Here is a 21087-nt window from a genome sequence, read left to right as displayed (position 1 = left end):
CTCCAAAACGCTCTGGTGAACAAGTTGTGACCTGCTCATTCACCACGCTATGATATAATAACGGAACATTACGAGACAGAGTTGTTTTAGAGGTAAATACAGAGACTGCTTGCCAAAAAACTGACCCTGAAGGCAACGCATATCGGCGTTTTTGCATGAATTTACCTCTAAAACAACTCTGTCTCGTAATGTTCCGTTATTATCTCATAATCTCATAGCGTGGTGAATGTACAGGGCATAACTTGGCCACGAAAGTGTTTTGGAGTTGTTGGATTGTGTATTTGATGAGTTTGATGAGGGAAACCAAGGAATCCCATGAGCCTCCGTAGCGTAGCTCTGAGCAGCTCGCGGCTCTGCTCCGCCGTTCTGAAAATAGCTTGCACCGAACCTACTGCTATGACTATAGCGATTATGGCAATGGGCCAATTCGCCAAAATGTTGAACTATCCCTTTAAGAACAAACAGTGTGAGGTCAGAGCTTTAATATAGAGACGAGCAGTGGACAGATGTGCATCCGTAGAGTTTGAAGCATTGAGTGAGTGTCAATGCTTTGAGTGTTTCACTTCAGAAAATACCCATAATGCTTCACTCACTGACACACACACACTGCACTTACACATACATTGTGTAACAGATGAGATCCTAAGCCTGACAGAGAGTCATCAGATATCTCTGCACAGTTTGACCCAAAGAGCATGATAACATTGACACAGAAACACACACACACACACACACACTTACATGACACTTAATATCAAAATAGTACACAAACACTTGTTGTGCGTAGCCTCGCCCGTCCTCCCCCCAGCTGTCACATTCGCCCGCTGCCCCTCGGTTGGAGGATGGAGGATTAGATAATGAGTCTTTTTGCGTAACAAGTCATCCAACTCTGTCACTGCAGCCGCCCTCACTCAACGTCTTTGGACTGGCTCTTACATCACCCAGTGCTGCCAGTTGGTCGGCTGTGAAACGATACAGGATGCAGTCTGTCACAGAGAGTCACTGCTGTCTCTGCAGCGTCCAAGTCTTTACATGAAACAAAGGTTTTGATCTGGTTATTTCACAAGCGAATGAGTCACGTAGATTCTCAGCTGTGGAAATTAAAAGATTTTTAATCAATTGTTTTCAGAAGCAATTAAATGTTCACTGCAAAAACTCAAAATCTTTCCAAGAATATTTGTCTTATTTCTTGTCAAAATGAATCATTTCGTCAAAACTAAACTCTTCTCACTTAAAATAAGACTCATCATCACCCAAAAATGAACTTGTTTTTAGATAATTTTCATTTGTTTCAAACTAATTTTCACTTGAGATAAGTAGAAAAATCTGCCAGTGAAAGCACGTTTTTTGTGCTTGTAATAAGAAAGAAAAACTTGATCGGCTATCAGATTTTTCTACTTATTTCAAGTGAAAATATGCTTGGAAGAAGTCAAAAGTGTCTAAAAACAAGCTACTTTTTAATGTGATGAGTCTTATTTTGAGTATAATGAGATTTGTTTTGCCTAGAAATGACAGTTTGACTAGAAATAAGACAAATATTCATGATAAGATTTTGAGTTTTTGCAGTGTTAAAGCCTATTTCTAGGTAAAATAGCAAACATTTGATAGTTTGAGGCTCTTTTTTATCGTTAAACATGATCATATATTGAATGTTTTGGAGTCTTACTTTAAACACAGCGATGATATATAATAAATGAAGCTGTCATCTGTTTGGGAAAGGCCTTTTATTTTGGTTCAGCAGAAGCGTTATCTCCTCCCCCTCTGGTGGAGAGTTTCTCAGTCTCCAAACTGCCCACTCACATCGCAAGAGCCTTATTTTTGTTGACGTGCAGATCAGCACTGGAGGGAGTTTTGGGTGCGACAGCAGCCTGGGCCGTGTCGGGACAAACTCAGCCCTGGTGACCGCCCATCAGCCCCAACATGAAGTCTAGATTCATCAGTTTATGATATAAATTCAGTCTCAGTTCAGCCTCTTCTAGACCTTAATAAAAACAAAAAGTTGAAGATATTAAAGCCTTTAAAACGTCAACTTTCCTCTCTATAGCTCTGAGGAGTCTTCAGACTGTGATTTGACCACATACCCTGGTGCGCTGGGCTGTAATAATTAATTCCTTTGTCCGTGTACTAAATGATATAATTTCCATGGCACCCTGCCAGAGGCTGAGTCCCCTACTTGGTAATTAAGATTTATACAGCACTATACAGTCTCCCAAGCTCTACTTTATTTTCTATTTCAGATATAATATAATATGGCCTCAAGTAGGAGATGCTTTTTTCCCTCCTCCTGACCAAATGAATTTTAAATAAGCACACAGGGACACGTGCAAATGATTCAATTACACTGACTCTAAGAAATTATTCTGGATTTTGAGTTGTAATATTTCTTCCTTGTTGACGGTGTTTGATGTTCATTTTGCGTTAAATTAAGTTAATGCCATGACAACGAGTGCACAGCCAAGTGCAGCTGAGCATGGCTGAAATAAATGCTAATGATGCTAAGATGCTTTAATATTTACTATATGTTCAGCATGAGTGATGTTGACTGTGTTCACCGTGTTAAAGGGATAGTTCAACAGTTTGGCAAATTGGCTCATTGCCATAATCTCTATAGTCATAGCAGTAGGTTTGTTACCTTTAATTGTCGGTGCAAGCTATTTTTAGAACGGAAGAGCAGAGCCGTGAGCTGCTCAGAGCTACACTACGGAGGCTAATGGGATTTCTTGGTTTCCCTCATCAAACTCATCAAATACACAATCCAACAACTCCAAAACGCTCTGGTGGACAAGTTGTGACCTGCACATTCACCACGCTATGAGATAATAACATAACGTTACAAGACTGAGTTGTGATGAAAAACTGTCCCTGAAGGCAACACGCATCAACTGTTTTGCATGAATTTACCTCAAACACTCTGTTGTAACGCTCTGTTATTATCTCATAGCGTGGTGAATGTGCAGGTCACAACTTGTCCACCAGAGCGTTGTGGAGTTGTTGGATTGTGTATTTGATGAGTTTGATGAGGGAAACCACAAAATCCCATGAGCCTCCGTAGCGTAGCTCTGAGCAGCTCGCGGCTCTGCTTTGCCGTTCTAAAAATAGCTTGCACCGACAAATACAGGTAATGAACCTACTGCTATGACTATAGGGATTATGGCAATGGGCCAATTTGTCAAAATGTTGAACTATCCCTTTAAATTAGCACTGCACACAGATGTGATGATGCAGGTTCTCCTTCCTGCATTAATCTAGATTTTAAAATGACCCCCCCCCCTCTCGTCTTCCCTGCAGATACAAGATGATCTCCGAGTTCACGTGGCCGAACCACGACCTGCCGTCGGACAAGGACGCGGTGAAGAGGCTGATGCAGGGCTGCGGGTTCGACCACGACGTGGCCTACGGCAAGACCAAGGTCTTCATCCGCACGCCGCGCACCCTCTTCAGCCTGGAGGAGCAGAGGGCCGAGATGGTCCAACGCATCGTCCTCTTCCTCCAGAAGGTGAGAGAGCCTGAGCAGACCTCACATAACTGATGTTACAGCTTCAAACGGCAGCATTACCGATGCAGCTCCGCTCTGTTCCTCTGGGAAATTAATAATTTTTCAAAGTTATAAATATAAAAGGAACATCTGTTTGGAAGTTGTCAGCGCTTCGTTACATCGCCCTGATTTTATTTTTCTTCTTTCCCTTGAATCTGAACCATTGAGTTGGAAAATTTCCCTTTTTGAACATATTTGGCGATTACAGAAGAGTCTCTATTCACAAACATCTGTCTTTGTGAATGGCACTGATTGCCAATCATCATCATCATCATCATCGTCTGTTTTCTGATTAGGGCTGTGAAACGAGATCACAGGGGTGTTGTACTGTAGGAGTCGTGGCCTCAGTCGTGTTTTCATTGGAATTCACCAGCTCTTGTTCTGCATATGAATCACCTGAGGGACTTCAGAGACTCCCACTGTTCAAATTTACACAAACGCTGAGGTATATTCGTATCCGATCTTGTATTATTAGCGTTATTCTTTGTCTCTCAGGGAGGCGGTCTCTGCCTCTTCTTCTTCATCTTCTTCTCTGTCTGGGTTTTCACCCACACAGCTCTTGTAAAACTTACGAGACAGGACGAGTGGATCTCAGATTCACAACTTGAGATGTTTTTAAAGAGTTTTCGGGGACAGGAGCCATGGACGCTTGTGTCTGATAAAAACTGACTGTTCACTTCATTCCCATATTTCAGATAGTTTAGCTTTGCTGCATCCTACGAGGGATCAGAGATGCATAAATACAGAAAAGTAGAAATGCATAAATTAGTAAACAAACCAAAATGCTTAAAGGGATAGTTCAACATTTTGGCAAATTGGTCCATTGTCATAATCCCCTATTGAATAAATTGATTGATATAGTCGTGGTGAATGTGCAGGTCACAACTTCTCCACCAGAGCGTTTTGGAGTCGTTGGATTGTGTATTTCATAGGGCTGCCCCCGACCAAAGATTTTGTTGGTCGACCAGTAGTCGTCACTTATGGCGATTAGTCGACTAATCGACCCCCCACCTTGAGGGGAAAAAAACAATTAATTTTTTTTTTTTTTATATATAATTTTTTTTTTTTTTTTTTTTGCCCGCGGTCAGGTTGAGAATTAATTAATGCTCGTGACTCCGGCCGTGTTGGGTCCGAGATTCAACAACAAGCCGGTCGGGTTTCACCGTTATTACCGGCAGAATGCCCGTTTATCACCAATAAACACAGTAGATGAGGAGGGTAAAAAGTTACTGAGCTCAGGCTGTGTGACGGGGGTGCGGGGGTGGGGGTCCGCGGCGTGGAGCGGTGCGGGCATAGACATGTGTCTATGGGTGGGGGACTGCAGCGGGGACTATCATTGATCCGCTCCGTGACACTGAGACTGGCCGCCGGTGAGCGCTGTGGGACGGGACCGGGGCTCAGACAGCACCGCTAATGGTGACAGCGGTGATACGAGAGAGACTGCCGTGCCTTGTAAAAAAAAGAAAAAAAAAAAAAGTGTCACGTCACGACTTCCTGTATCTGGCCCTTCAAAATAAAAGCCCCATAACCTTTCATATACAGTTCAGTCATTGATGTTGGCTTAATTTTGACAAGACACGGCTCCAAATGTTTGTTTTTTTTCCTGCGACCAATCGACCAATGAAATTTTGGTCGGCTAATGATTTTTTGGTCGACCAGTGCTTGGTCGACTATTTGGGGGCAGCCCTAGTATTTCATGAGTTTGATGAGGGAAACCAAGAAATCCCATGAGCCTCCGTAGCGCAGCTCACGGCTCTGCTCCGCCGTTCTAAAAATAGCTTGCACCGACAATTAAAGGTAACAAACCTACTGCTAAGACTATAGGGATTATGGCAATGGGCCAATTTGCCAAAATATTGAACTATCCCTTTAAATTAAACCTTTTGAATGTGAATTGATTGTAATATCTGGATAAAAGGGAAAAAAAAACTGATGGGAAGAATAGCAACAAAAAAAACCCAGTGTGTTGTTTTTGTGTGTTTTTCACTTAACCAACATGTTGACTGGTTCAGACGTGTTTTGCTTTTTATGTAAATTAGTTCTATTTAATTAAGATGTTGCTAATCAAGAAGAACTGTGATAATTGGCGTTTACCGAGCAAATCAGCCAAATCAGCTTTCATGGCGTTGTGAATTGAAGTTTTTATTTTACAGACAAAACAATTAATCAAAAAAGAAACGACTCTATTATAGAAAATTACAGTGATTAGGAGTTTCGGGCTTGATACGAAGCATTTGTTTTTCTGTTTATCTTGTTTCTGTGTGACCAGTATGTTCAGTTTTTAGTTATTTTTTTGTTTCCTCCAGCTGGACGTGTTTTTAAATGAGCTGCCATGAATATTGATCACTGTGTGTCTGCCTCCGGTGAACCAATCACACATCGGTGATTGGATGAGGAGGACGCTGCGCCGCCGCCCGTATCTTGGTGCAATCGGGCTGCGTTTTGCTGACATGTGTCGGGGTCCGGAAAGAGCCGAGCCAAAACTTTGTGACTTTGATAGATGGAGAGATGAGTTTGTAAACGTGGAGCGCCGCTCTCGCTCTCTCGCTGTCAAATTAAGGACACGCTATGCAAATCTCCCGGACGCTTCGAGGCAGCAACAGTGTCAGTCTGTCAACACTGTTGCTGGTGCGTGCGTGTGTGTGTAAAGGAGTGTGTGTAGTAAAGGAGTGTGTGTAGGAGTGTGTGCACATCTGCAAAAGCAGTTGAAGCAAATCAGAGGTGCAGAGGTGTGGGCTCCAGTCACATGACTTGTTTGGACTCAAGTCACGAATTTGACAACTTCAGACTTGACTCGTGACTTCACAGCCTCCCCATAGCTACAAATTAAAAATGATTTCATTATTTTGATGTATTAGGAAATCTAGCCTGGCATCTGGAAATCCCAGATCCATCCTGAACCAATCACATACCAGCTAATCATGTTCCACGTGACAATGCTCTTGTTTTTATTTTAATAGAGATGGGACTGTCCTGTCCTGTGGTCTGTGGGTGCAGGATGCTGCTGATAATGTGATTTAAACAGCCCTGGTGATCAATTAAAACAGATCAATAGTCCGAAAAACCAACTATTCACTTATTATATATTCAGATATTCAGTTTACCACTATGTAAGATGAAGAAATCCAACACATATTTACATTTTAGGAGCCTCGGATTTTAAGAAACTCCAAATGAAAACATAATTTTTGTTGCATGAAAGAAAGCTCCTCAGGGCACCGTTAGTTTTCTGTTTCCTGTCAGTTCCTAACATTGATATGATTCATAAAATCATATCATTGTACTTGTATAACACGTGACAATGCTCTTGTTTTTATTTTTTTTATTTCATGGCAGGATTTTCCTCAGATTTCCAAAGCGAGAGACAAATAAAATGGAAAATTGAGGGTTAGAGTTGTGTTTCTTGAGCAAAGAGGAGTTTCCAGTTGTTCTGATGGGGAGTTTTATATGCAATGAAGCAAATAAGCTTAATTCTCATAATAGGATAAAGGAAAAAAATAAATGTGCCCTTTTCTTTTTTGTTAAGTCCAGTTTATAGAAGAATTGGGAAAATACTGAGAAATGCAGAATTCATAATTTGTGTAAATTGAATAAACACACTCTGTTAAAATGGCAAGTGTGTGATTTAGAGTATGTGTGACTTGTTTAGGACTTGAAAATTGAAGTTTAAGATTTTAGACTTTCCTGTCTTGACTCTAGAAGCAGTAGATCCTACAGCGGGTTTCCCCCAAACCATCATTATACTATAGGATCACATGTGCGGATTCCTCCACATCATGTTGCTTTCATGTCCTTCTCATGGGGGGATCTCCCACAATGAAAGGGCTTCTTCCAGCCAAATTGACTTCTGTAGCTGATTGATTGGTCGACCTGTGTATTGATCTGCCTGACCCTTTGTGGGCTCTTCCCACAGACGTAGCGGTCTCTCCGTCTCCCTCAGGAGAATCCTCCCCGGTATCTCCCAGGATAAGCAGCTTTGATAATGAAGGGGAAAGCCCAGAGGAGCTGCAGCTTTTCCACCAAAACAAACACAACAGCCGCGCGGCGCAGGTGTCGGAGCAGGCGTATTTAATCTTGCCCTCTGTCAGCGCTAAGTCCAGGTAATGCGGTAGTATGCGGCGCCTCTCGCATGTACAATACCGTATACACACAAACGTGCACGGCTCCGCTCGTGCAGCAACAACAACACACAGAGTCAAATAGCGGCGTATATAGCAGCCGAATTGACTCCTGTATCCATCCCGCTGTGTTAACTCCCAACAAACATCCCAGCCTGAGTCTGATCCGCTGTGCCAAGCAATCCCCTTATCAGCACCTGGCACACCACACGGCCTTCTGCCAGTCGGGACCGCGCTGCCAGGACCGTCAGGCTCAGCCACACACTCCTCCTCGTCCCTCCGTCTGCCTCGTGGATTTGTAATAATACCACTTAGTTTGCCCCATCGAACAACTTAAAAAAAAAAAATCTGTGAACCTGCAAAAGACGGGGTGAGTCGTGAGTCGTCCAAATTGGGAGAACATCTTGTTTTTCTGTGCCTGTGCCCTTATTTTACCCCTTTAGTTCATCATAACCTCTTCTCCTGTGAGGACGAGGATGAGGAGGAGAAGGAGCTTCCATTTAATCCTTCCATTTTCTCCTCCATCCTTCAATCATCTTGTTGTGCAACATCCATTCAATCCAACATGGGCCTAGAATTTATTACTATTATTATGACAATCAGGCCGCGGGTACATTACCGCTGATTGCTCCACGTCCTCCTGTGTGCAGCCGTGCATCCACAACAACCACTGAAATTTCCACCTCGGACAAAAAAAAAACACCTCAATCATCACCACTTGAAGAAAATAATAGCAACTGGAAGGAACAGCCCCCCCCCCCCCCCCCCCCCATTTGCAAAAAAAAAGCACACTCTCACTCTATAAAAATACATATGTCATAAATTAAACATAGACCACCCCCTCTTCCACCTTCCCTCTGTGTTAAAATGAATATTTCATAAATTCAAGCTCAGCCATCCACATCACAGTAACTGTCGCTGCTCGTCAAGAGGAGCAACAATGACGAGCACAGAGACCCCTCAACCCCCCCCCCCCCCCCCCCCCAGTGTATCCTGAGCCGCAGCTTTAATTGCTTTCCTAAGCTTTACATAGTCTGGGTGTAGCAGCAGGTTTAGAGGGATACGTCGCCGTAGTAGCGGGCTTCCACAGCGCGGCCACGGGGGGCTTGTCTGGGCCGCAGCTAAATGAATAAGTCTATAAAGGATAAAGAGCCACGTTTTATTACTTTGTGTTGTTTCTCCCGCTGCGTGAGCTTTGTCTTGAGGCTATAAATTGTTCAATAATAACTAAAGTCTTGTTTTGGGAGCACCTGAGTTGCATGAAAAGGGAGCGATGATCTGTGCTCTCCAGCTACTTAGCAGCGGGGCTAACGTCGCTCCTCCACCTCCTCCTTCCTCCTCCTCTTCCTTCCTCCTCCTCTGCTCATCTGTCCTGAGCTGATCTGTCTGCTGCCACAGCTCAGCAGAAACATGATCTCTAATCTTCTGATCCCCTCTGAACCTGCAGAGAGCTGTAGTTATCATCCTGAGCTATCGCCTCCACAGAAAAACTTCAACGCCGCTGCAGATCAAAAGATGTTTTACAACAATCACACCGCTGGATTTTTTTTTGGAAGAAAGATAGAAGAGAAGGTTGTGATGAGAAAACCAACGTTTCTTTTTCTCCTTTTGTTCTACCTTGTTTCCACTGATCCTGACTTTAGTTTATAGTTTAGTGCAAGACGAGACTTTGCTTCTTTGCAAACTCTGAGCACATTTTTTGTATTTTGCTCTTATTTTTCTGATCTCTCAGCGTGTTATTGATTTTTTTTTTTTTATTCAAGCCTATAAAGCGGACTGACTTTGTGCTGTATAGCCTAAAAATAACCAACAGAAACACAATACCTTTGGCGAGTATGAAATCTCTAAAAGACCGTAACCATGGGACTTTCTCCATGGCAACTCACATTTGGCTCACGGCCAGACATAACAGTTTTCTTTTTCCTTGTTGTTATTTTAACAGATTTTGCTTCTGTTTGTCCTCACACATTTTTTTTTTTCCTCATGATATTTTTCATTTTCTAAAATAACACTTGCAATAGAGAAGAGACTGTCCTGTCCTGTGGTCTGTGGGTGCAGGATGCTGCTGATAATGTGATTTAAACAGCCAAAATAGTCAAAAAACCCAACTATTCACTTGTTATTTATTCAGATATTCAGTTTACCACTATGTAAGATGAAGAAATCCAACACACATGTACATTTTAGGAGCCTCGGATTTTAAGAAACTCCAAATGTAAACATAATTTTCGTTGCATGAAAGAAAACTCCTCAGGGCACCGTTAGTTTTCTGTTTCCTGTCAGTTCCTAACATTCATAAAATCACATCATTGTACTTGTGTAACACTGAAAATAACCCTCACGTCAGCTATTTTACTGTACACCACGATTCCTCTCTTCTTCACATCGATTTTTATTGTGTGTCCTTCAAACATGTTTGACTAATGTGTGTTCTTTTAGGGCCCACACTGCTGACCACTGGCAATATTCTTCCAATCTATCTGGCCCCGGTCTCCATCTAATTGATGGATGAGCCATCCCGAGCCGTTCAATTTCAATCCTCACTCCTCACTCCCCGTCCCTTCCAATGAGATCGTTCCCTTCAAGATCAGTTTGAACGCATTTGTCTCACGCCATTAGCGAGCATTAGCCCTGAGCTAAAAAAAAAATTCACAATGACACATAATGCAGAGTGGGGAGGAGGGGAGAGAAGGGGTCACAAGTGAAGGAATGAGGGATCAGCATGATGTTGATGTTACTGCCGGGTGCGTGCCGCTCACCCGAGCACTTTATTGATTTATGATAATGAGCGCTGGCCCGAGCCCCGGCCTCGCTGTGACTGGCCCTGTGGTGGGAGGGAGCACGTTGCAGTCGCACTAAATTGTGTCACACACTCTTGGTTCCTCCTCCTCCTCCTCCTCCTCCTCCTCCTCCTCGCTCTCGCCCCGCCCCCCACCCTGTATATCGAGCATGTCACTGGAAAAACCAGCTCGATCTCCCCAGAGGACGTGGAAACTCAAGCGTTCAGCAGTGGATTGCAGTCGAGTGAGGCTGTCACGTCACAATTTAGTCATTCAGGTGTTTTTTTTATTGTTGTTCTCCATTTGGGTCGGACCTGGTTCAGTAAACAGCCTTTTATCAGAGCTGCAGTCTCACAGCTCCAGATGAACCCTCCTGTTGTCCTTCTCTTCCCTTCCTCCATCCTTCCTTTCTCCCTTCCTTCTTTCCACAATCCCTTTTCCCTTCCTTCCTTCTTTCCTCCCTTCTTTCCCTTCTTCCTTCCTTCTTCTTCTTCCTTCGTTGAACGAATCTGTTCCTTCCCTCCATCTTTCTTTCCTTCCTTTTTCCATTCCTTCTTTCCACAATCCTTTTCCCCTTCCTTCCTTCCTTCCTTCCTTCCTTCCTTCCTTCCTTCCTTCCTTCCTTTCTTCCTTCCTTCCTTCCTTCCTTCCTTCTTTCTTCCTTCTTTTTTGACCCAATCTGTTCCCTCCCTCCATCTATCTTTCATTCCTTTTTCCTTTCCTTCTTTCCTTCCATCTTTCCCTTTGTCCTTCCTTCCTTCCTTCCTTCCTTCCTTCCTTCCTTCCTTCCTTCTTTCCCTTCATCCTTCCTTCCCTCCTTCCTTCCTTCCTTCCTTCCTTCCTTCCTTCCTTCCTTCCTTCCTTCTTTCCCTTCATCCTTTCTTCCTTCCTTCCTTGACCCAGGAGGACAACAGGAGGGTTTTAAAGACATTCAGTAGAGAGTAATGTCTGAAACCCTCCAGCTCCAGCACCAGTTGCCCTTTTTATACCCAGTCTGCATTTCAAAGCGGTCAGCCCCCTCCCAGCAATCTGTCCTGCTTTGTTGCAACGAAAAAGATCCCCAATCTGGCTTTGATGAGCTCGTAAATCCAGGGCCCCGGAGCACAGCGGCGACGGCGACGGCAGCAGCGATGGCGGCGAGGGGGCCGACTCCATGATGGCACAGTCTCTAAAAGGATGATCAGATGGCTTTATTGGCCAGGAGAGCGAGGGGGCAGACCGTCAGGGGCCTTGTTATTGGCCCTGATTTATCCACTATCTCCCCCGAGTGTCGTCTTCATCAGCTCGCCACCGCCATCGCAGCCAGGCTGTTTGAGGAGCAAGGGAGGGAGGAGAGGGAAAGAAAAAAACAGGTTTATGGCGTGTTTGTGTCGGCGCAGCCCCGTCGTAACTCTAACCCCTCGACACTTTCCACCTGTCACACACCTTAATGAGGCTCCAAAGACAGAGGAGACAGTTTATGTCTGCTGGTCGTCACTGACTCATTGTTGACTTATGGTCGTTTCTTTTTGCCTCCAACCCCTCCAACCCCCCCCCCCCCAACCTCACAGTCATTTACAACATAATCAGTGATTTGTAGCTCAGATAAACACAGTTGTTGATCTGGCAGAGGCCGCTGCGCCATGTGGATATTAGTCAGGCAACATCTTAACTGAACTCCCACTGAAAATCAGATTTGGCCACTTTGTGCTCTCATGCTTAGTGTATCTCATGTGCACATATGGGCAGACACTGTGTGTGTGTGTGTGTGTGTGAGTGTGTGTGTGTGCAAGAGACAGTTGGTTTTCACAGATAAGATCTCTGCGAAAGAAAAGATTTAATTCCCCAGCAGCAAAGTTACAGCAGACACATCTAATACAGTCCCTGCATCAATAATTGAGAAAAACAACACTTTTGAAAATAAATCAACGATGTATGTGAAAATCCACCAAACGAGTGCAAACGAGTGAGAAAAATATAGAAATAAAGAAGAATCAGAGGGAGGAGGATAGATCAGTACCTGTTCATACCTCACAACCAAGAAGGAAATATCTTTAGAGGCTTAAAGATATACAAATACACAAGGACATTGTTTTTCAGGAAGTAAACGATGTAATTAAGGAAACACAGCAGAAAATGAAACAAGCAAAATGCCTTTTGTGAACAAACAGGATTTTAATTGTTTGTCTTTAAATGTTTGTGGCTTTTAACCCTGAGGTCAATTATCCAAATTCAAGCCAGATACGACGACAAGCACGTATTATTTTGATTATGTGTCACACACAAAGCAGGATTTACTGTAGCACTGTGAACTAATGGAGAAGAACTGGACCACATCTGCACACATCTGCTGTAACGTGGCTTAAAATGCATTTTCGTGTCAGGTCAAGGTGAGCAGATCAATAACTAATGCACTGATGATACCATTGATACTATGAAGGAACACAGTCATAATGGAAAATCCTCTTAAAGCATGAACTCCAACATTTTTCATTATTAGGATTCATAATATTGTTGTTTTAACGTGCAAAAAAACTGAAAAACCAAATAATATGATATAAATGAAAACCAACTTTGGCCTCATGTGCTTTAAAGGAGAGAGTCAAGCACTCAAATATACATTAGTGTATGTCTTTAAGTGAAAAAAATAATAATACAATCAGACATTCCTACATAATTTTACATAATTCACTTGTTTTTTTAAAGGTTTAAACTCCAATTTAAATTCAGTCATACTCTCACATTTACTCTGGGGCTATTTTTTTTTTTTTTACAATAATGTTTGATCCAGTTCCTGCTCTGGAAAAACTCTGCATAATTTACCGTAACGCTCTGAATACAGCCTGAGTTTGAATAAAAGGGAAAAAACTCTTAACCTTGTTCACGGTGACAACTACATCAGCTGCAGTGGGGTGAGTGGGGGGTGAGGAGTGGAAAGGGGGGGTTAGTAGGTGAAACCCATTCATGCCTCCCACCGCTGTCACCCATGAGCATGTGGGAGAGTCATCACAGAGGTCGATTAGCGATGAATATGTAGTTGCTGCTTCTTCTCCTTCTTTCTTTTTTCTCACTCTCATGCATTATGTATCAGAGACAGTAGTGCAGCAGCAGCAGCAGCAGCGTGCAGGACGAGGTCGTCGTTTAGGACGAACAGAAACACACAACAGTTAGATAGAAGCTATTTCAGTCCCCCCGAGTGGACGGATTGTTTATTTATTATATTTATTATTCACAACAGGTGATTTAAACATGTCGTGTCAGCGTTTCACGATCTTTAAGCCACAACAGACGGGACAGAATCAGCTCTGCGCACGTAACAATGAACTAAAAATACACTAAAACCAGGTCAGTAGCTTTTGGTCTTTATCAGTCAACGTCCCGGTGACAGATTTCTCTTCTAGTTTTATTTATTTATTTATTAATTTTTTTTTTTGGCCTGATGGGGCTGATCTGGGCTTATCGGACATAACACGCGATTTACATAAACATGAGGGCTTGAAAAATTTGAAATTAAAGCTTTAATTTCTGAGAAACTCTGCGTGACCAGAGCGGCCGGCCGGCCAGACTGCCTGCCTGATGATGATGATGATTAGATGACAGACTGGCCCTCGCTTCATTGATCTCATAGTGAATCAGCTTCTTCTTCCTCTGTTCAGATACAGTAAGTCCCGGCTTTGAACTACATCAACAGAAGAGGCTGCACATTCCTTCAGTTGGAGAAAAAAAAGATATTTAACATTAGAAAGTTTAAAAAAACAAACTTGCAGCTGGTGTGGTTTAGTTTTGGGATGGCGTGAATTAACCTCCCATCTTCCACTGGAGCGTGACTTATCCTCTTACTACACCGCCAAGTCTCATCAGGTGAAAACCACCTCCCTCCTCCACAGTTTTATTATGCAAATGTCAGAAATCCTTTTTCTTTGCCGTGGGCCTCCCCCTCACCCCCCCACACACACACTTCGACAGATTAAATATTCATGATCTCCGTGATTACGGTGCATTACAGTGCGATGATATCCAGGAGTGTGCAGGACTCTAACAAACGGAGCTTTAATTTGTCACTGTCGGGGGTTTGTGCCACCGCCTGCACTCGTGTTACCTGGTTATTATTTAGTATTATTAGTATTATTTAGGTACAGTGCAGTGCAGTGCAGACAAATAAATGGGTAAATAATTGAGAGGGCGTGTGAGAGAGTGAGTATACAGTAAAAGGGGGGAGCATATGGCGGTGATTTTTAGTGAGGGTGGATGAGGAGTTATGGCTCCCCGGGGTCCCACTTACATCTATTATTCATGGTAGAGGGTCGGATAGCCATTCAGCCTATGTTTGGTTACAGGGGGGTTCTTATTTTAGACCCTGTTTCTGTCTGAATCCTCTCTGTTCAAACACAACAAGCACCGATGTGTAACAAGTAAACACAGTAAATATATGTAAAGTGAATTCTAATAAAGAGAAATAAAATAAAACACTTGTGAATTGGGGGGGAGAGAAAAAAAAGGCTGCCGTGGAGATTACACCTTGATATATATCAGCTGTATTTATATCGCAGCCACCGTCCTCCTCATGATTCAAACTTTAATGCAGGGGTTGTACCTCGTTATGGTCACGTTTCTTTTTTTTTACTACCAGTGCATAAAAGCCTAAAAATAGCCCAGGGAGAAGTGGAGGATGTTCTACTGAATAAATCAGATCTAGATCCTGCAGGTTTTTTTTAAACGTCCCATAATCCCTCCTGCATTAGTAAAGTTCCTTGTCTGCTTAAAGGGCCACTACACATATTGTTACACAGAGGCCTCAGTTAATAAAAGGAGGTTTTTATGGGAAAATGAGATTGATATTGTAGCTTTCAGTCTATTTTTGACCTGTTTTGTTTTATTAAATGATGAATTTTGTCTGTTTCTGATTTAAAATTCAATTATGTGTCTGATAATGACAAAACATCATGATCAACATGCTTGTGCTCTGAGAATTTGCATTTTAACTTGTGTTTAAAGTTATTATTTGAAATATATTGGCGTTAACCAGACAGGAAGTGTCTAATAAATGGAAATCTTTAATTGCATTATGGGACGTTTTGTCAGTTTTGTACCTGAACAAAGCCAAAACCTCATTCTGAATCTTTTATGATGATGTTGTGTTTTAATTGCGATGACATTGTCCTGTCTGGTGTGTGCAGGTGTGGAGAGGCACCATAGCCAGGATGCGTTACCGGCGGATGCGAGCGGCCCTCGTCATCCTCCAGGCCTACCGCCGCTACAAAGTCAAGTCCTACATCCGAGAGGTGAACCGCCGCTTCAAGAACGTGCGGTCCATGAAGGACTACGGCCGCCACGTGAAGTGGCCGACACCCCCCAAAGTCCTGCGCAAGTTTGAAGAGGCCCTCAGGAGCATCTACAACAGGTACTCAGGCTCCGTTTAACAGCGTTTTTATCATTAACTGCTGCTGTTTCAAGATTCAAGTGGCTCCTATAATAGAGGAGGCTTATGTATCGTGCATTTTCAATTATGCGACTCCAAACAGACACAAAGGAACAATCATTTCAGACTGAACGTTTTTTTTTTTTTTTTTAAATCACTGTCTTTTTGAAACAAATGGCTTTCCTAAAATTGGCTGAACTAAAAGTGGAAGGGCAGCAGGAGACGACACACGGGCTCATGTGTTGTTTTAAATCCAGATGAGTCCATTTGAAGCAGCTTACACACGTTTCCTTCTGCCTAGGGCTCACACTGGGCATTGATTTTTCTTCCTCCATCAAAGCCTCATCACTGCCTTTCATCCCCACGCCTGTTTGTTTGTTGTGTGTTTTTTTTTCTTTTTTCTATCTGAAACCGGGCACGGTTAGAAAGTAGCCTTCCTGGTTAATGATGTCGGCTGTCAGGATGTTTGAGTGAAAGGCCAATAAGAGCAGAACAGCTGGGCTCCACTGTAGACACACTGCACCTACTATTGTGCAGGAGAAACCTTCTTTTCCCTCCGTCCTTTAGTTTTCTCTTTGTGTGTGTGTGTGTGTGTTTACCTCCAGGTGGTGGGCATGGACTCTGATCAAACGCCTCTCTCCAGAGGAGACCCTGCAGGTGAGGGCCAAGGTGGCCTGCCTGGAGGCCCTCAAGGGCCAGAGGGCAGACTTGGGCCTCCAAAGAGCCTGGGAAGGAAACTATCTGGTGAGTAGTTGTGATGGTGATGGTGGGGTGGAGTAAGAGAATAAAATGAGTAATAATAATGATGCTATATATGGCTTTACACACTGGAAAGGACCAGTTAAACTGTAACAAAGCACTAGAACGACGTCTCCAAATCCATATCAGGTCTGAGTACTGAATCGCAAAATATATTTGATACATTATACCAAGAAAAACACATCTGTAGCATCTAATATTGTTGCCTGCTGCTATTCAGTCCTGCCTATAAAACTAAATTGTGATCATTTTAGACTAAAGTTTTTTGTTACAGTTGTTCATGCTCAACATAACACATTTGAAAACTTTTGCATCTTTTAAGCGGAAAATTATTCAGAAAAACGTGTAAATACTTTAGAAAACATGGTATGGTACCTGGCGTCATGTCTGGCCCAGTATCATATTAACTTATGTTAAGTAATTATGAATAACAGTAGCTAAAATCATGACTATTGCAATCACTCATTTTGGGGGTTTGTTTCGCCAGAGGTGAGAAACAAACGATACTCGGAGCTTTACTCAATATATTTATAACAAGGAAAAACCTCTAATACATAATTATAACTCAAAAGACAAAAACTGAGAAGTACCATAAACACATTTATGTAAAAGCATAAATACAAGACAGAAATGAAAGACACAGACCCATGTATGTGTTTCAGTTTCACAGTTTTCATGTTTACGCTGCCACTGAAATGATTAATTGCATTTATTGATCGCTGAGTAAGATCAATAAAGCAATTAGGGAATAAAAACATTTACTATGAGTTATTTAGACAATTAAAGTCATATAACCAGCAAATATATTGAATTCTTGCAGGTTTTCGCTTCTCAAATGTGAGAATTTGTATCATATTAACTTAACTATTATATTTTAAAAGACTGTAATGCAGCACTGTTATTCAGTAACTGGTATTAAACAGCACGTTTGATGTGGAGACTGCAGAGGAAGCAGGAACAGTTAATAACCGTGCAGTGAAGACCACTTATATATTCTGGACTGAAACTGTGGTTGATTGGTTGGTTAAGCCAGAGTTAGACATGAGTGCTGTGACTGTTCTCACTTTAATTACGTTGGATCCAGGCGATTTATTCATTAAAAAAAACTGTGTTGGCAGTAAATTTGGTTCATTATGTGATTCATAATTCTCTCCCTACCAACATAAATTAGATTTATTGCCTTGATTTATGAGAATGTGGATAAGATGTACGTTTCCTTTTCACCGACCTTGTGTGAACCCGATCAGCACCAGAGATTTCTGTGAATATGTTAAATGGAGCTGGAGTGTTTAAACAGGATCAATCTGTGTGTGTGTTTTTTTCTTTCTTGCAGAAGCGGGACAGTCCTGACACAGCGTCGTCGTTCACGCTCGTCTCCAGCGAGCTGCAGCGGAAAGACAAATTCATGCGAGTTCTGTTCTCGTGCAACGTGCGCAAGGTAGAGGGCGACTAGTGTGTTATATAAAATGAAATGAAGTGTGTGTTGTGTGTTTTCGTGTGACTAACCAAGAGTTTTGTGTTTCCCAGATCAACCGTTTCCATAAGGCGGAGGACCGGGCCGTGCTAATCACCGACCGCCACCTGTACAAGATGGACCCCCTGAAGCAGTACAAGCCCATGAAGAGCATCCCCCTCTACAACGTAAGTTAAGACACTTCCTGTCCCCGCTAACGGCCTTTTCTTTATTGCAAACACACGGGCGGTAAACAGAGAGCGGCTCATTAGACCCAGAGGTAACGGCCTCTTAATGCAGATTTCCAACGAGCTCCCACACGAACACAAACACAAACACATACACACACATATTGGCTCGTGTTGTTGATGCAGATCCATAAAACGATGCGTCATGTGTGGCTGCGCAGCGTGAGTCACAATGAGAGCGATCCACTCAGGATGGAAGAACCGTCACAGTAAAAAGCTGCAGATCAGATTAGCGCAGAGTTGTTTCCTGTTGATTGAACCAGATGCAGCAAGATTTGAGTGGGTTTCATATTTATATAGAAATATTAAAGATGAATGAGGGGAATAAACAGACGTCACCCGTCATGAGCTTCTGTTTATTTGCCTTGATTAAAATTTTATCGGCGATGATGATAAGAATTCAGGGAAGTTTGGTTTAGTTGTACACAAAGACACTTCAAGGTGTTTTTGAGATGAATCAGGTTAATAAATTATTCTAAAAAATAAGAAAATATGCACAAACGTTGTGTTTATCTCAATGACTTTGATCTAATTGTTGCAAATCCTCCTTGTCAAATACATCTTCATCAACAAGACGCAGCTAGAAATTACTTATTTATAACCATCATTTAGGTGCAGTCATTCATTTTTAGGGTTTGTTTCGCCAGAGGTGAGAAACAAACGATAAGAACTCAGAGCTTTACTCAATATGTATTTATATAACAAGGAAAATCCTCTAATTATCAATAATAATAATTCAAAAGATAAATCTGATAGATAAACACACATGTATATGTCAAGACATAAATAAAAGACAGCAATGTAAGGCTCAGACACATGTACTTCATATATATGTGTATAATAGCACAAATACAGACTTTCTGTTTTTCAGTTTATGTGTACACTGCCACTGAAATGATAAGTTGCATTTATTGATCCCTGAGTAGGATCAATAAAGCAATAAGGAAATAAAGACATTTACGGTGAGTTATTTAGATAATTAGCAGACTATTAAAGACATATACCAGGTAAATACGGGTTTCTGCTTCTGAAATGTGTGGATTTGCTTATTTTCCCTGTTTTGTCTCATCATTAATTGAATATTTTTGCATTTTGCACAGTTTATTCAACAGATCAAACACACCTGAGGGCTCATTCACAATTTTATACATTGATTTTAATTTGAAAAAACATCAACACATCCATCAGAACGAAAATAATCATTAGTTGAAGGCCTACTTGTACTTGTGGCTTTCTGTTGTAAATATTGACTCTATACAGCATTGAGACATCAGTAATGATGCTGACTGTGGCTGGTCTGGTTGAGGTTTAGCCTACAGTCCCTGTTTACACTCTGCTGTACGCGGCAGCCAAATAATAAACAACAGCTGTGGCCGAGGTGACGCCATCATCTCTGATTTCCCATCAGCCTGTTTTTTTTTTTCCTGTGGCAGCATGTCAACATGCACAGCCCGGCGTTCAGCTCCACAATTGGCTGCGTTTAATTCATATTCAGGCTGTGATAGGCCTATTAACACTGCTGCACACACTCTGCACATGAGCCTGTTTCCATGGTAAATGTGTCCTGTGTGTGTTGACTTCATGGGGGACTTGTTGTTTTTTCACACAATTGAGGCACAAAGGCTTCTGTTTGTGTTTTTATGACTCAGGAACAGTTTGTCCTCCTGTGGTTCGTTAGCTTTAGCCAGAGCCAGGCTAGCTGCTCCCCCTGTCCCCAGGCCTTATGCTAAGCTATGCTAAGCTAAGCTAAGCTAACTGACTCCAAGGCTGTTTGCTGATAAACATTTTCAAGGGTGGTGACATTTCTTATAACAGCTTGACACGGCAAATTCTGTCGATTGCACTTTTCCACAGCAGCAATTTCCAGCTGTGTAATTTCCTCCTCCCCTCTCCTGCTGCTGGTCCTGTTATTTATTTATTTATTTATTTATTTATTCATAGTGTTTTTAATAGAAATGATTCCAGTTGCTTCCATTTTAGCTTTTTCGTGATTAACTTTATGTCAGTGAAGTTCATTTCCAGGTAATATGTTTATGGCTGATAGGCTTTTAATGTGAAATTCTTCTGTGGAGTGGAGCAATGGGAGTTCATTACAGTAAATGAACATATGAGTATATCTCAGAGGGATGAGAGGCTGTTAGCAGCAGAAAGGGTAATATAATACGACTCATGTGCATAAAATGTGCATTATGAGTTTTTAGTTATTACCCATAAACCTGCTCCAGATAAATTGTTCTTTCTCTGTTATTGGACTCAAATAACTTCCCAAAATGTTGAACTGTTCCTTTAATGATGAAAAAGGCAAAGCAGCGTTTAATAAACATGTAAACGGATGGTATTTCTCCTCTGCTGTGACACACACATTGCCTCTGCAGCTCATTGCACCTCTGACCTTGTAGGTGAGGCAGGAACGAGGCAGGAAGTGAATGTGTAATCCCATTAATCTGCGAGGCGGCGGCCGGACACGCCCCGTCGTCTGGGTAAAAAAAATGAGTGAGATACCGAGCCGGTGTGTGCGGTGCCGGTGACAACTGCGACAATTGTCGACAAGACATCCCGGTGTTCGATCTGACAAAAAATGACAGGAGGGAAATTAGAGAGCCTAGAGACGGACACCCAGCGCCGGTGTCAGAGCTGCATCTGGAAGTGAAACAGGGAGACGGAGTTTAGACAGATGGTGGCAGAGAGAGAGAGCAGCAGGAGCTGAGCAGAGTTTTAGTTATTGTTCATTCACAGACTCAGTGTCACACACACACACACACACGCACACACGTACACACACCACACACACACACA

At 42.4% G+C, this 21087-nt stretch overlaps 1 protein-coding gene across 1 annotated transcript in view; it reads left to right on the top strand.

The window, feature by feature from the left end:
• The window catches only part of myo1d (myosin 1D), a 114011-nt gene that overhangs the window by 57880 nt on the left and 35044 nt on the right, over positions 1–21087 (top strand). The window contains exons 16-20 of the mRNA XM_083994551.1: positions 3289–3496; positions 15590–15813; positions 16437–16575; positions 17924–18028; positions 18118–18231. Coding sequence (XP_083850677.1) covers positions 3289–3496; positions 15590–15813; positions 16437–16575; positions 17924–18028; positions 18118–18231 — 790 coding nt within the window. The remainder of the gene's footprint in view (positions 1–3288; positions 3497–15589; positions 15814–16436; positions 16576–17923; positions 18029–18117; positions 18232–21087) is intronic.

The sequence above is a fragment of the Trachurus trachurus genome, assembly GCF_905171665.1.
Source record: "Trachurus trachurus genome assembly, chromosome: 19".
Lineage (NCBI taxonomy): Eukaryota > Metazoa > Chordata > Actinopteri > Carangiformes > Carangidae > Trachurus > Trachurus trachurus.
The sequence above is the reverse complement of the archived record's forward strand: the minus strand, read 5'-3'. Positions and strand labels throughout refer to the sequence as shown.